This window comes from Dama dama, chromosome 33 (assembly GCF_033118175.1).
Source record: "Dama dama isolate Ldn47 chromosome 33, ASM3311817v1, whole genome shotgun sequence".
NCBI classification, from domain to species: domain Eukaryota; kingdom Metazoa; phylum Chordata; class Mammalia; order Artiodactyla; family Cervidae; genus Dama; species Dama dama.
This window is the reverse complement of record NC_083713.1, coordinates 32,645,231-32,658,947: the sequence shown is the minus strand read 5'-3', so window position 1 is coordinate 32,658,947 and position 13,717 is coordinate 32,645,231. Positions and strand designations below refer to the sequence as shown.

General features: G+C 33.1%; 1 protein-coding gene across 1 annotated transcript in view; it reads right to left on the bottom strand.

Moving 5' to 3' along the window:
- SCN7A (sodium voltage-gated channel alpha subunit 7) overlaps positions 1 to 13,717 on the bottom strand; it is a 76,542-nt gene that overhangs the window by 7,485 nt on the left and 55,340 nt on the right. Inside the window, exons 16-22 of the mRNA XM_061135162.1 lie at positions 11,565 to 11,670; positions 9,257 to 9,426; positions 6,809 to 6,982; positions 5,045 to 5,152; positions 2,595 to 2,873; positions 1,783 to 1,836; positions 898 to 1,035 (exon numbers count right to left, since the gene is read on the bottom strand). Coding sequence (XP_060991145.1) covers positions 898 to 1,035; positions 1,783 to 1,836; positions 2,595 to 2,873; positions 5,045 to 5,152; positions 6,809 to 6,982; positions 9,257 to 9,426; positions 11,565 to 11,670 — 1,029 coding nt within the window. The remainder of the gene's footprint in view (positions 1 to 897; positions 1,036 to 1,782; positions 1,837 to 2,594; positions 2,874 to 5,044; positions 5,153 to 6,808; positions 6,983 to 9,256; positions 9,427 to 11,564; positions 11,671 to 13,717) is intronic.

The window sequence follows — 13,717 nt, the reverse complement described above, 5'->3', positions numbered from 1 at the left end:
GTGGGAAAGCCCATCTAATTACTCTAATCCCATCTAATTAGTGCAGACTCAGAATGATTTGTTTACCAGATTCTACACCACATTGATGACTTTGCTAACTAGGAAATTTCAAGATTAAACTATTCTTTTCTTTGATTGACTAGAAGCCATTTCTACACTTAATAGAAAGTAGATCCCTGGGGTTAAAATAAGTGGATTTACATGACATTTGAAGCATTTGTATTAACAGAAGCCCTGAAGGGAGTCTTCGTGTGGAGATGAAACTGAACAGGGGTTTTTCAATTCTGCCTCTGAATTTTCTTATTTGTTCCAAGGAACTTCTACTTAGGTCACCTAATTAGGATTTATGACTCTCTACTTTCAGCAGAATACTCCAGTATTCTTGCCTGGAGAATCCCTTGGAGGGAGGAGCCTGGTAGGCTACAGTTCACCGGGTCGCAGAGTTGGACACGACTGAGCTACTTTTCACTTCACTTTCACTTTTAGCAGAAAAAGCCATTTCAACTGACAAAGATGTCTCTGCTGGGTACAATTCTGAATCACTTTGAGTACATCAAAGAGTAAAAAAGTGTGGTTTATTTTTCTTGAACATCTTCACATATTTGTGCAGATATAACAATGCTATTTTTCAGCATGTCATGATTTACAAACACATACACGGAAACAGTTGTAATGTTTAATGTTTAAACTTGTCTGTGCTTATTTGAATATAGAAAAGAATGTAAAGATAAGCATTTTAGCAATATTCAATCTGCAGGAACATAAATAATTTTTTAAAGGTTAAGTACCAAATAAAAATGCTATTAAGCTGAATCTAAAACCAATTATTTGAAGCAGGATGTTTCCCCCCCCCCCCCCCAATTTGTGCATTGACTGACAAAGAATATTTATACTTATCTTTATTTTATGCTTGTGGAAATTGGCAACAATAGCACCAATCAACATACTCAGAGGAAGAAATAATCCGATGATAATAAAGTCAATAAAGTAACAATACATATAGATGTTGTTTTCAAAATTAGGTTGCATATCTACCTAAAAGTTAAAAAAATAAGCAAAATAAGGCAGAGCACAGAGGATTTTTAGCGCAGTGAAAATATGCTATATGATACCCTTATAACTAAGGGTATATGTCATTATACATTTGTCCAAACCCATAGAATGCACAACACTGAGTGAATTTGGGGTGATCATGATGTGTTAGTGTAGGTTTATCTTTGGTAAAAAAAATATAGCATTGTGGTGAGTGATATCAATAATGAGGAGGCTATGCATTTGTGAGGGTAAAGGTATATAGGAAATCTCTGTAACTCCCTCTCAATGTTGTAGATCTAAAGCTGCTCTGAAAAAAATATGTTTTTAAAAATAAAATACATGAAAAAGTGAGAAAACAGCAAAATATTGACACTGACTTTTTAAAACATAAGATTTAGAAAATATTTTAGGACAAGAAAATCTAACAGTACTACTTGAGGCAGTATTTCCTCTTTGTTCTTTGGTAAAGAGATATCACTGCTTTTATTTGAATTTTAAAGTTTATTGCATTGGTTTAATCTTTGTTATGATAATCTTCAAATGTGCCTATTGGGCTTCAACCATTGTATATAATTCTGGAAGGAGTTCATTGTTCATGAAATATTCAATCTGAAATGAACTTTCTGTCTAGCATAAACATGTGCTATTACCATGTTAATTACTCAATTATTGCTTGTGTCCTGTCCTTGAATTGCAAAAATGACTTAGCCAAACTTGAGGATGGTTCTCGGATTGTACAGTACTTACATCAGTAGAATCAACTGCTGAATTCATAATAGTGATCCATCCATTAAATGTTGCCTGTAAAAATGGCATGTATTTAATTCTTATGGAAATCTTATGCTTTGAGGCAAATAAAAATTAACGGTCAATATTATTAATACAGTAAAACATTTGATTAGTAAGGTCAACCACACTTCAAAATACTGTGTAACTGAGATCTTTACCACTTTCATTATTACATTTATATTGTCTATTAAAAACTATTTAAAAAATAAAAAAATAAAAGCTATTTAAAGCTATGTAGTTTATTTGTAGTAACTTAAAATATTTTAAAACAGTATAAATAAAAAGAGAGAGATAGATGGATAAATGGTGAATAACTACCTGCTGCCCAAGTGTCATAGTTACTTGTAATTGCTATATGTGTGCTTTATACTATGAGGGAGGTAAGACAGGAAAGATGCTAGATGTTGGGGGACTGAAGAGTCATTCCTCAAAGCACTAAGTAGAAACAAAACCGCAGTAACCTGAGTTGGATCAAAAATTGTGTACCTATTGTCTGATCAGTGGTGGAGGTAATAGGTTTGGTCAATACTTGGCATTTCTTCTGTTAACCTAGTTCTACCTTTATCTCCACTTCCTTTTTCCAACAAAGCAAGGACTATATTTCACTTTTGTCTTTCTAAATGAGCTTGGTATACTATGTCCCATAACCTATATCTACTATCAATTGCTAAGATAATTTAAAACTAATTTTATTAAGCATCCACATTTTGTCCTTTATGTTCACCTACAATATGAATAAACATAATTCAAAAATTCAAACATGTACTTACTACTTGAAGCAGTGAAAGAAAACTGATTCCAACATTATCAAAATTTAGTTTTGCATTCTCCCATGGCATGGATTCATTAAATACAAGGCTTTCACACTGACTTCTGTTCATGACTTCAGATAGAGGAAACCTTTCTCCACTTGTTGGGTCAATGCACTCATAGAATTTGCCAGCAAATAAGTGTACTCCTATGATGCCAAAAGCCAGCCAGATCATAAGGCAGACCAGAAACACATTCAATGTGGGTAAAGTTGTTTTAATCAAAGCTCTCACTACCACCTGGCATATAAAAGAGAAACATATAAACTTTCAGTAAGAAATGTGAAAGTATTTTAGTTAAATTGGAAATATTTATTAACATAATGTCATATTCAAATAACAAAAAAGGCCATCTTTAAAGATGTAATAGCTCACTTGCTAGTATTTGAATAACCTAAATAACAATTTATATTTAAAATATATATTAAAAATTCATACATTCTCAAAAATTTTGCACTAAAATACAACGGAGCTGATTAGTATAAATACGCAAATAAATAATTACTTCACTGATTTAACATGTTTATCCATCTCCCATATTGTACCAGAAATAGGCAAAACAAGTGAGCCTGTGTAAATGTATGAGATTATTTAGAAAGCAGATAAAATGAGAGTGAAAAGAACCTAGGCCTAAGTCTTAGGGATTCTAACTTCAGGGATGATTAACCTACACAGTGGAGGGAAATTAAGAGGAAGACCTGAAGACTGTAGACCAGTGAAGCCAAGGCAAGTGACTATTTAAAGAAACACTGAGTGGGCACTGTGCGTCTCAAAATCACTGACCACTCTGAACCACTGTCTCTGGTGAACCACTTCAGAGTGGGAAGTCTGGGAAATGAATCTACTGCCTAAACTTAAATAAGCAGCAATAATCTATAATCACTGTCTCCATTTTCTCATGTCCCTTTATTTTTTAATTATTATATTCAGAATTTTATTCGTATCATTCCACTAAAGCTCTTATACAAATGTAAACCAGCGGCTATACTCAATGCAATATTCTTCATCTTTGCTTTCTCTTTATCTTTTCTTTATCATTAACACTTGACTCCCTTTCCACAGCCTCACTTCCTTCTCTCTTTTCCCCCCACCCTGAGGCTCCATTCTCTTTCCTCTCATTCTAATCTTGCCTTCTATCAGCCATTACTGAAAATGTAGCCATTTGTCTGTACTTTCTTATTTATATTCCTTAGATTTCTGTCCTTGAATTAATATTTTTACATTTAATTGTACTTCTAATTATATTTAGTTTCATTTCTAAAACTAAGTCACGGATCTTTTGTTGACACTACATATTTTGAAAGATCCGCTGATGCCTCTGATGGAAACAAGTCTATGTCTATTAGAAAATATACACAAATGTTAAGAAGAAAAGAAAGAGATATGGTTGAAATAAATATTTAAGTAATAAGAGCACCTGAAGACCTGAAGCTTATTAAATACATAAAATTTTAATTTTGTAATCACATAGCTTCCTTATACACTCATGATATATCTTCAGAATTAATTCAACTACAGATAGAACTTCCAGAGGATGAGATGAAGATTAAGATCTGGATCTGACTTTGGCCTAAGCATAATTATTTATCTGATCTCAAATTATCCATAGCTACTATCTCATTGCTATTCTAATTAATGTATGGCATCAAACAGTACGGACTTGATTTCTGACAGAGGCACTTTCCCTAGCAAATCATTTCCTAAAATTGCCTGTGTTTCTATAAATTGAGGGAAGACAATTTGCTGATTTTGAAACTCTTTTTTCCTCTCCGTGTATCTAAATTGATTAGGAAAAAAAATACACGGTATGTCAGAATTTTTTAAATTTAAAACACGTTATTTTAGTTACATTTATTATCTAATTTGTGTGTATAACTATATATGTGTATATGTATTTCACTTTATTTAGGTATAATTTACAAAAGCTGTGTAAGTTTAAGATGTACAAGATGATGTCCAAATATATGTATAAAATGTGAAATGATTCCCACAATCACACTAATTAACACATCTATCACCTCACATAGATATCTTTTGGGATAAATGGTGAAAAACATTTAAGTTGTACTCAGAAAATTTCAAGTATATAATGTAGTATTACTAACTGTAGTCATGATACTGTATACTAAATTCCCCAGAACTTATTCATTTTATAAATGAAAGTTTTGGATCCTTTGATCAACATCTCCCCATTTCCTTCACCCACAACCCATGTTTTAATAGGCTATGTGTAGTTTATAGCCCTAGAATATTGTATGAAATCTTTCTATCACTAAACTGAATGTGCATGGGAAATTTGGCTTTTGTATTAATAAAGACACAAATGAGAAGACAACAAAGATTATTAATTTATGGACATTTATTAATCCCAAATAAAAACTTGTAGATTATATTAGAAACTTTTCTCTTACCTTCATTTTTTCAAATTGAGATAGAACTCTGAGTGCCCGAAGGAATTTAATGGAAACAAGTGGTTTTAGTTCTTCCCGAGATTTGCCTATTAAACTAAGACAGAACACCTGGATATATATAAATAAAAAATTGAATAGAATTTAATTTTAAATTTAATCAAAACAATCTGTAAATGAACATTTATTACAGAAAATTACAGTCAAAGCTTACTAAAATTTTTAAAAGTATTCTAAAGGTATTTAAAAACTATTTGACAAAATTCAAAAGTATTTTTTGGTGAGAATAATAAATGTTATTGAGATAAAAAATTGTGCATTTGAGATTTTTTATAGTCAAAAATTAATATTTACATTCATTTTTATTTTAAAATTAGATTAAGAATTAGTTTCATAATTATTTGCAATAGAGTAATAGCAAACAGTATATTCATTAAAACAGAATTGAAAATATGTTTTCATATGAATCCAAATATATATATAGTTAAGACAATATGAAAAATAGGATTTCAGAGATGAGGCATCAAGGAGGAAATGAATATTGTTAAGTTCAAATTCTAATTACAAAAAAATAAGGATTCTAAGGTGATTTTTTTTAAAGTAAACATACATGCATAAATATGATTCAATATTAATAAAAATGAAGGTGGTATAGTTATGATTAATTTTGTTGTACCTTCATTTTTCTATATTTTCAAGGTAATATAAATGAAAAAAATTATTCTCTTTTACCCTAAAGAGGCTCAGAGTGGGCTTCAAAGTAAGGATATCATTTACATATGCATGGAAGAATGCAGATACAAAAGAACAATAACCAAGAAACAGAAAGGTGGGTTGCAGGTATAGTGTGGTATCATTGAAATAGAAGGTTAATTTGCAAGAATTTATTTAGAAGACAAAGGTCAGATATTGTAAGTCATTATTTATAGACTGAGAAGTTTCAATCATTGTTGATAGAATGGGGAGACATTTGTTCATTCAACAAAAATTAATGAGCACCTACTATGTGACATGAATTGTTCTAGGCATATAGGGTAAGGAGAGAACAAAATTGAGAAAATATCTTGGTTTAATGGAGCTTATTTTTCTTGTTATGTGGAGAACAGAATAAATGTGTGCAGTGGTGGAATCTCCTGTAGTGATTCACATGTTCTGGTACCTAGGATCAGTGTGCTACTGGTGAAGTTTACAATGGAAAAGTGCTCAGATGCCCAGTTGTGTCCAACTCTTTGCAATTCCATGGACTGTAGCCCGCCAGGCTCCTCTGTCCATGGGATTCTCCTGGCCAGAATACTGGAGTGGGTAACCGTTTCCTCCTCCAGGGGATTGTCTCGACCCAGGAATCGAACTTGTGTCTTAAGTTTCCTGCATTCAGCAGGCGGATCCTTTACCATTAGGGCCATATGGGAAGCCCGAAGTTTATGTTAAGTGGTATAATTTTAAATGTATGATTTAAAGGTAGAGCCAATAGAATTTGAATATTTTATAATGATGATATTTTCAAAATATTGTTCAATAAGCCTATTCTCTTAGCAGCAGGTTTATAGGTAGTGATTAGAAAAATCCAGGAGTTAAGTGCTGAAATGTTAAAATTTTAAAATGGAAAGGATGGATGTTAAACATTACATATAAAGAAATATGGGATATTGGTGACTGAGAATGTATAGAGAAAGGTAAAAGAAAGATACACATAAATCAAAAAGAGAGTAAGAGTAAAGAAGGAAGAGTAGACAAACAGCCTTTAAAATTTTTCTTTAAAATACATACGATAACAACCATGAAGTCTAGTTTGTACCAGCCATTAGTGAAATAGGCTTTAAAACCATATGCCATCCACTTTAGAAGCATTTCCAGAATAAAGATGTAAGTGAAGATCATGTCAGCATATTCTAATAAGATTTTAATAGTCTTTCTCTGATCAATATATATATCTTCAAAAGCCTGTGGGTGAAATATTTAAAGATCAATGTACATGTAAATTCTAAAAACTCTTCTGGCAAAGTGGGGAATGAAATCCCATCTCCAGATGGTGATCACTGTCATAGATTGCAGTCTCAAGGGCTTATACGCTTGGTTTGAGTTTTTTCAAACAATCCGTGTCCATTTTCTGATCCCAGGCCTGTAGCAGACATCACTAATTAATTCCAGAACCTCTACTTATAGAGTCTGAACTTGACCTCAACACTGTTCTGAACAGTGAACTGAAAAGTCTCTCTCAAATTAGTTATTCAAACTTAGATGGAATCTTTAGTCATATCTGACCTGGTTCTTATCTCTTATAGCCATCTCACAGGCCACTGTGAGTCAAGGAGTAGAGATACAAAGAGAACCCCTAAACCTGTGTTTTCAGAAATCCCCACAGCTATTACAGGAAAAGTCACAAAGCGTGTCAGATAAACCAGTGGAAATAAATGAGTATGAAATAAGACTATAATGTTCTTCTAACGTTTCTCAGTTTTAATAGATCAACCTCAGTTTTATTGTGGAGGAAGCAAAGTCTGATAATGTCATTCAAATTAATTTCATAGTAATTTTTTTAGCATTGAATAAAGGCCATAAAGTATCAATAACCTCACGCAGACTTGTTGTAAAGTGCAATGGAGGTCAAAGATTCAACACAGACGAAAATAATCATACGTAAAGAAAGGTGTGATTCTTGAAAAACTACTGCTTAATAAAAGTATATATAAAATAATAGAATTAACTGGCTCAATGGAACCAAGTATGGACCAAAGTATCCTTTAAAACAGATTATAAACATGAGCCAAAGTTATTCTAAAGTACTATTTACTAAATGGATTTACCTACTGAAAAGATACATAATGCAAAATAATATAAAAAGATATGCAGAAGCCTCTATTTCAATTAAAACATTAAAAAAATAGGCAACCTCGGGACTTTGCTGGTGGCTCAGTGGTAAAGAATCTGCCTACGAATACAGGGGACACAAGTTTGATTCCTGGTCCAGGAAGATCCCACACGCCACAGGACAGCCAAGCCCACGTGGCCACAGCTGCTGAGTCTGAGCTCTAGAGCCGTGGGCCACAAGAGAAGCTACCGCAGTGCGCAGCCCGGGCACCTCAACAAAGAGTAGACCTCACTCGCAGCACCAGGAAAAGCCTTTGTGCAGCAGCAAAGACCCAGTGCAGCCATAAATTTTAAAAAAACAGGCGAAACCAGTAGATGGCAGTTGAAGCCCACATGCTGGCTACCCACGCGGAATGCGGAAGTAACCGTGAGGGGTCAGAGGGCGGTTCTGGAGCCCTGGGAGTGCTCTCCTTCTCAAGGAAAGTGATGGTTATGTGGGTACATTCACTTGGTGAAAATCCTTTATGCTATGCACTTATGATCTGTATGCTTTCCGGGATGTGTGCTAAATGTCAATATAAAGTTTACATTAAAAATGTATGCAGGACAAAGTCTGGTTCCCAACCATCACACCATCTTCTCTGTTTCCTGTATCTCACAATTAACTATTTCTTGTGGATCAGTCTCTGATCTTTAATCAGATGCAAGCAAATATCAATGCACATTCTATCTTTCTTCCTTTCCTACATAGAATGCAGCATGCTGTGTACTTTATTCTTTCTTTTTTTTCACTTGTTACCATATCTTGGGGAACTGCAATATCAACATGCAGACAGGTCTTGCATTTTCTAGCTAATGGCACAGTATCCCACTGGATGACTGTACCATAGTGTATTTAAACAGTCACCTAATACGTATTCTTTTTGCTTTTCAATATTTTGGTATTACAAAAGTTCTTCAATGCATAGCCTTGTAAACGCACTTAACTCATGTGAAGATTCTAAGATAATTTCCCAGAATTAAGATAGTCGTGTCAATGAGTATTTTTGTAGTTCAAAGGTTCTTAAAAATATATAAAAGTATATATTTCTATTTCCTTATGGAACAAGTACCAAAGTACTAGCACAATATGTACCCATTATTAAACTTTATTAAAACAATAGGGTATTTATTAACATTCTTTTTCCTGATATCATTCACATATTTTGAAATTATGTAATATTGAATGAGGCATATACAGACTCTCTAAGAAACTTCAATGTATATCTTCCAAAACTAAAATCATAGAATATAAAATGTGGTATTATAATAAGTATTCTGCGGGAAAATAATTTGGCTTGGTGACATTATGAATTAATAGACATATGATGCATTTTTCCCATAAAAATATCACATACACTCACTTACCAGAGCACCTGTGCTGAGCAGAGTGACAAGGCCGACAAAACACCTAAAGCAACTGTTTTCTACTATTTTGCAGCAAGTTTTCCTTATGTTCTGCCAGATTTTTCCTTTCTTGGGGCCTCTACTGATTTGAGCAGATGAAGATCTTCGTTCATAAACTGTCAAGAATGAAACTATTAAGAACAAAAATCTAGAAATTCATGAAAAGTTAAACATTTCAAATGCTTTAACAATCATTTATTTACAGTATCTAATATAGATGTTCTCTGACTTATAAACATTAGATTTATACTCCTACTGTAGTGACCACTGCAATCGCTGAGGAAAAAAAACAAAAGTTCGTGAGTTCCATAATAGTAAGGAAGGAAGGAAAAACACCTTGATGCTGGGAAAGGCTGAGGACAGGAGAAGGGGGCGACAGAGGATGAGATGGTTGGATGTCATCACCAACTCAACAGACATGAGTTTGAACAAACTCTAGGAGATAGTGAAGGACAGGGAAACCTGTCATGCTGAAGTCCACGGGGTCGCAAAGCGTTGGACATGAATCAGAAACTGAACAAGTAAGTAAGTAAGTATATGTTAATCGCGTCCAGTTCTTTGCAATCCCATGGACAGTAGCCCACACCAGGCTCCTCTGACCTGGAATTTCCCAGGCAAGAATATTGGAGTGGGTCACCATTTCCTGTTCCAGGAGATCTTCCCAACCAAGAGTTCAAACCCATATGCCTTGAGTCTCCTGCATTAGCAAGGGGATTCTTTACCACTGCACCACCTGGGGACCATAGCAGGAAAAAAGAAATTGTGAAAGGCACAGATGACTCAGAACATCCTGTTACCCTATTAGACACAATCTGAGAAAGAAGATATCCCCACTCCTACAAAACAAACACACCCACACACACCATCTTCCGATTATTCGATTTTTTTGGTATAATGCCTGAAAATTCATTCTGTGAAGATTCACATGGCATAACAAGCATTTTCATTTAAATATGCAAATATTTATGACATGTTAAGAGGTATAATATCAATTAAGTAAATTAAATTTATCCTAGTTCTTCAGTGACATGGGATAGAAATTTTGAATGAGACTATTTAAGGAGCTAAGCCTGGATTATGGAGTTTTCTTTGGGTAGGGTACAGGTGTAATTCTATCTTCTGATCAAGAGAGTTAGCATAAGGAAAACCTGAGGCTTGAAAAGGGTGTGATTAACTAATAAGAGAATGAAGCATGGAGGTGGGTACAGTTTAAAGTCAATACATTTAAAATTTTTCCCTAGAGCCAATTTATACATTCTTGGTCAGAAAAACATAGGAAATGTTTTCTCCCTGGTCTTTTATCATGTAAGTCCTAGAACTCAGGCTACTGAAAGCAGATTCTTATTTTTGAGTATAGGAATTCGAACATTTAGGAATTGCCATTTTGATGATTTCAGTGATTTTAAATATTTCGAACCTATGGTTATTTGTCAGTCTTGATAGGAGACTAATACACTACTCAGTAGCTCAGTCATCTCCGACTCTTTTTATAGCCTAACAGGCTCCTCTGCCCATGGAATTTTCCAGGCAAGAATACTAGAGCAGTTTGTCATTTCCTACTCCAGGGGATCTTCCCGACTCAGGGATTGAACCTATGTCTCTTGTGTCTCCTGCATTGGCAGGTGGATTAGTTACCATTAGCCCCACCTGGGAAGCCCCTTTAGGAAACTAAATTATAAATTATAGAGAGGTGCATATTACATGTTTAATAACTTAGTCAACTGACCGAAGCCCTATATATTTCTTAATATTCATGGAGTTTATAAAAATAAATGACTATTACATTTGTTTTCCTATGAGTATTTTAAATATTGACCCCATTCTATGAGGTATAAACACACACACACACTAAATTAATCTTTCTATTAATCCCATGAAGTAAGTCTTATTCTTATCCTCATTTTACGTATTAGGAAATGAGTCAGAGGAGGGTAAGTAAAAGCTAGTAAACGGTGGGCTGGGATCTGAACTCAGTATGTGTGATTTCAGAACTAAAACTTTTAACTACTTCATGAGATCCCCTAGGAAGCAGGCCCTTTCTCCTCATTCCAGACATTGACTTTTTCTTTGACATTTATTATAAGTTTCTATCTGTATATATATGAGCATGAGTGCATGTACACACACACAAACACATTTGCATGTGTGTATTCCTTAGTCAAGTTAATAAACTCTTTAAAATTAAAAGTGTATTTAATAGTATTATTAGGTTAAGAGAAATTTAGCCTAATGTTAATATAATGATTAAAAGAACTTATTTTTTTCTTACCATTTCTAAGATGCTTTGGCTTTTCATGTTCATAGACCATTTCTTCTTCTTCAGAGAGAACAATATCAACTGTACTACATTCAGATGAGCTCGACTGCTTTACTTTCTGAAAAGTAAGTCCCACCAAGAAAGTTGCCATTAAAGTTTCATTTACTCCACTATACCTAAAGCTTATTTCATTTTCAGAAAAAAGAAAAATTATGTACAGAAAAATTACTGTCACAGTAAAAGACTTTACGCCAATTTCATGATTGATATTAAAATGCATACAGAGACTTCCCTGGTGGTTAAGACTGAGCTTCAAGGCAAGGTGCAGGGGTTCAATCCCTGGTCAGGGAATTAAAATCCCACATGCCACATGCCAGTGTTTACAAAAAATAAAAACTAAATTAAAAATAAATTTTAAATGTATACATATCTCTGGGAGTCGAAATGTTTAAAGATATTTTAAAAATTAATGTAAGATAAAATAATTTTCACATTAAAATGAACATATAGTAAATAACACTGTCCTAAAAGATGTATAGGCTATCCCAAATTTCTGAAAAATCTAGTTAGAATATATAAAAAAATTATAAATATTTTGTTCCACCTCTTTGTCTTTTGCACAACAAATGTCAAAGAAATAAAATTAGCAAGTTTTGTTTGCTTTAAGCCATATATTGTCAATTTTAAGACATTATACTGCTCTATTAAAAACATAAAATATTCAGCAGGATATTACTTTTAAATAAACAAATCTTTTAAAAGGTTATTTGATTTCCCTTTGTATTCTCTTTATTATTGATAAAATAAGGTACAGCAATGCATTGATTTGGGAGTAGACAACAAATTAATATTATGTAATATTCAAGCATACAATAATTGAAAATCATACATTATATATTTAAATGATTCATTAGAATATTTAAAACCCTCACACATAAATTATCTGATATGATTTTCTCAAAACCCTGAGTATTTATTATTTTAAATTTATAAATAAATCAAAATTATAAATCATTTTAGTAAAAGATTACTTAGTGACCAATATATATGGCTACATTATGAAAAATATGTTTCAAAATCTGATTTAAGTTTGATGTTATTTTTATGAAATTTATATCATTATATATTTGTACTAAAAGATAAAAGTTAAAATACCAAAGAAAACAAGAACATGAATCTCTGAATTATCATATCACTTGTAATTTTTATATTTTATTCTTTGCTTTTTTAGATCAACATCCTAAATACTCTTGGGCTACATAATCTGGAATGTGATTAATTAAATATATAATGAAATATATAAATGATAAAATCTTCTTTGAGTAGTTAACCAATCAAAAGAACCAAATAATTATGCAGCTTAAGTAACAACTTCTGAAACTTCAACATTTACAGTTACATTAAGTTCCATCTTTCCTATATATTTTCATATCTCAGACTTTCTAATGAGATTGACAAGAAGTTTTTCAGGACATTTCCACACAATGTGTTGCGATAAATAGCAATTTTACCCAGAAAGGTATGGTAGCACATGCCTTATAATGTTGTTATAATTTAAATAAAATCAGTGTGCAAGAGAAGAATGCTTTTCATTTCCTAACAATGGTATTAATTAAAGGAAAATGGACCTGACAAGATTGGGTATGATAAGGAGTGAAAATGTTTCTCTGAAAGGAAGATGCCTTTACCAGAAACTAGAAGGACTCTCGATAATTGAAACTTAATTCCTGTTAGAAGGCCAATTTAATAAGCTATTACAGAGAACAGCTGATAAACCAGAAGAGGTCTGGCAGATAAGATGGTACCAGAAACTTTGAGGATGTGGAAAAAGACATTATCTTCCCTGCCCTGTGCCAGTGAATGAAATAAAACAATTCTCTAGTGAAGTTCAGTGGAAGTGGCTCACACTGCAGATGTGATCGCTATAGATGTAGCTTTGTATTAAATGGTACCTCCTTCTAAGACTGTGCTACTTGCAAATGAAAACAGTAAGACTGGATTTAGTAAGGTATACATTTTTAAATCTAAGTATCTGCCCTTCTTTAAAGGTGATCCTTTTTTTTTTTTTTTTTTTTGTTCCCTGGTGGCTCAGCAGTAAAAAATCTGCCTACAATGCAGAAGATGTGAGTTCAATCCCTTGGTCAGGAAGATCCCCTGGTGAAGGA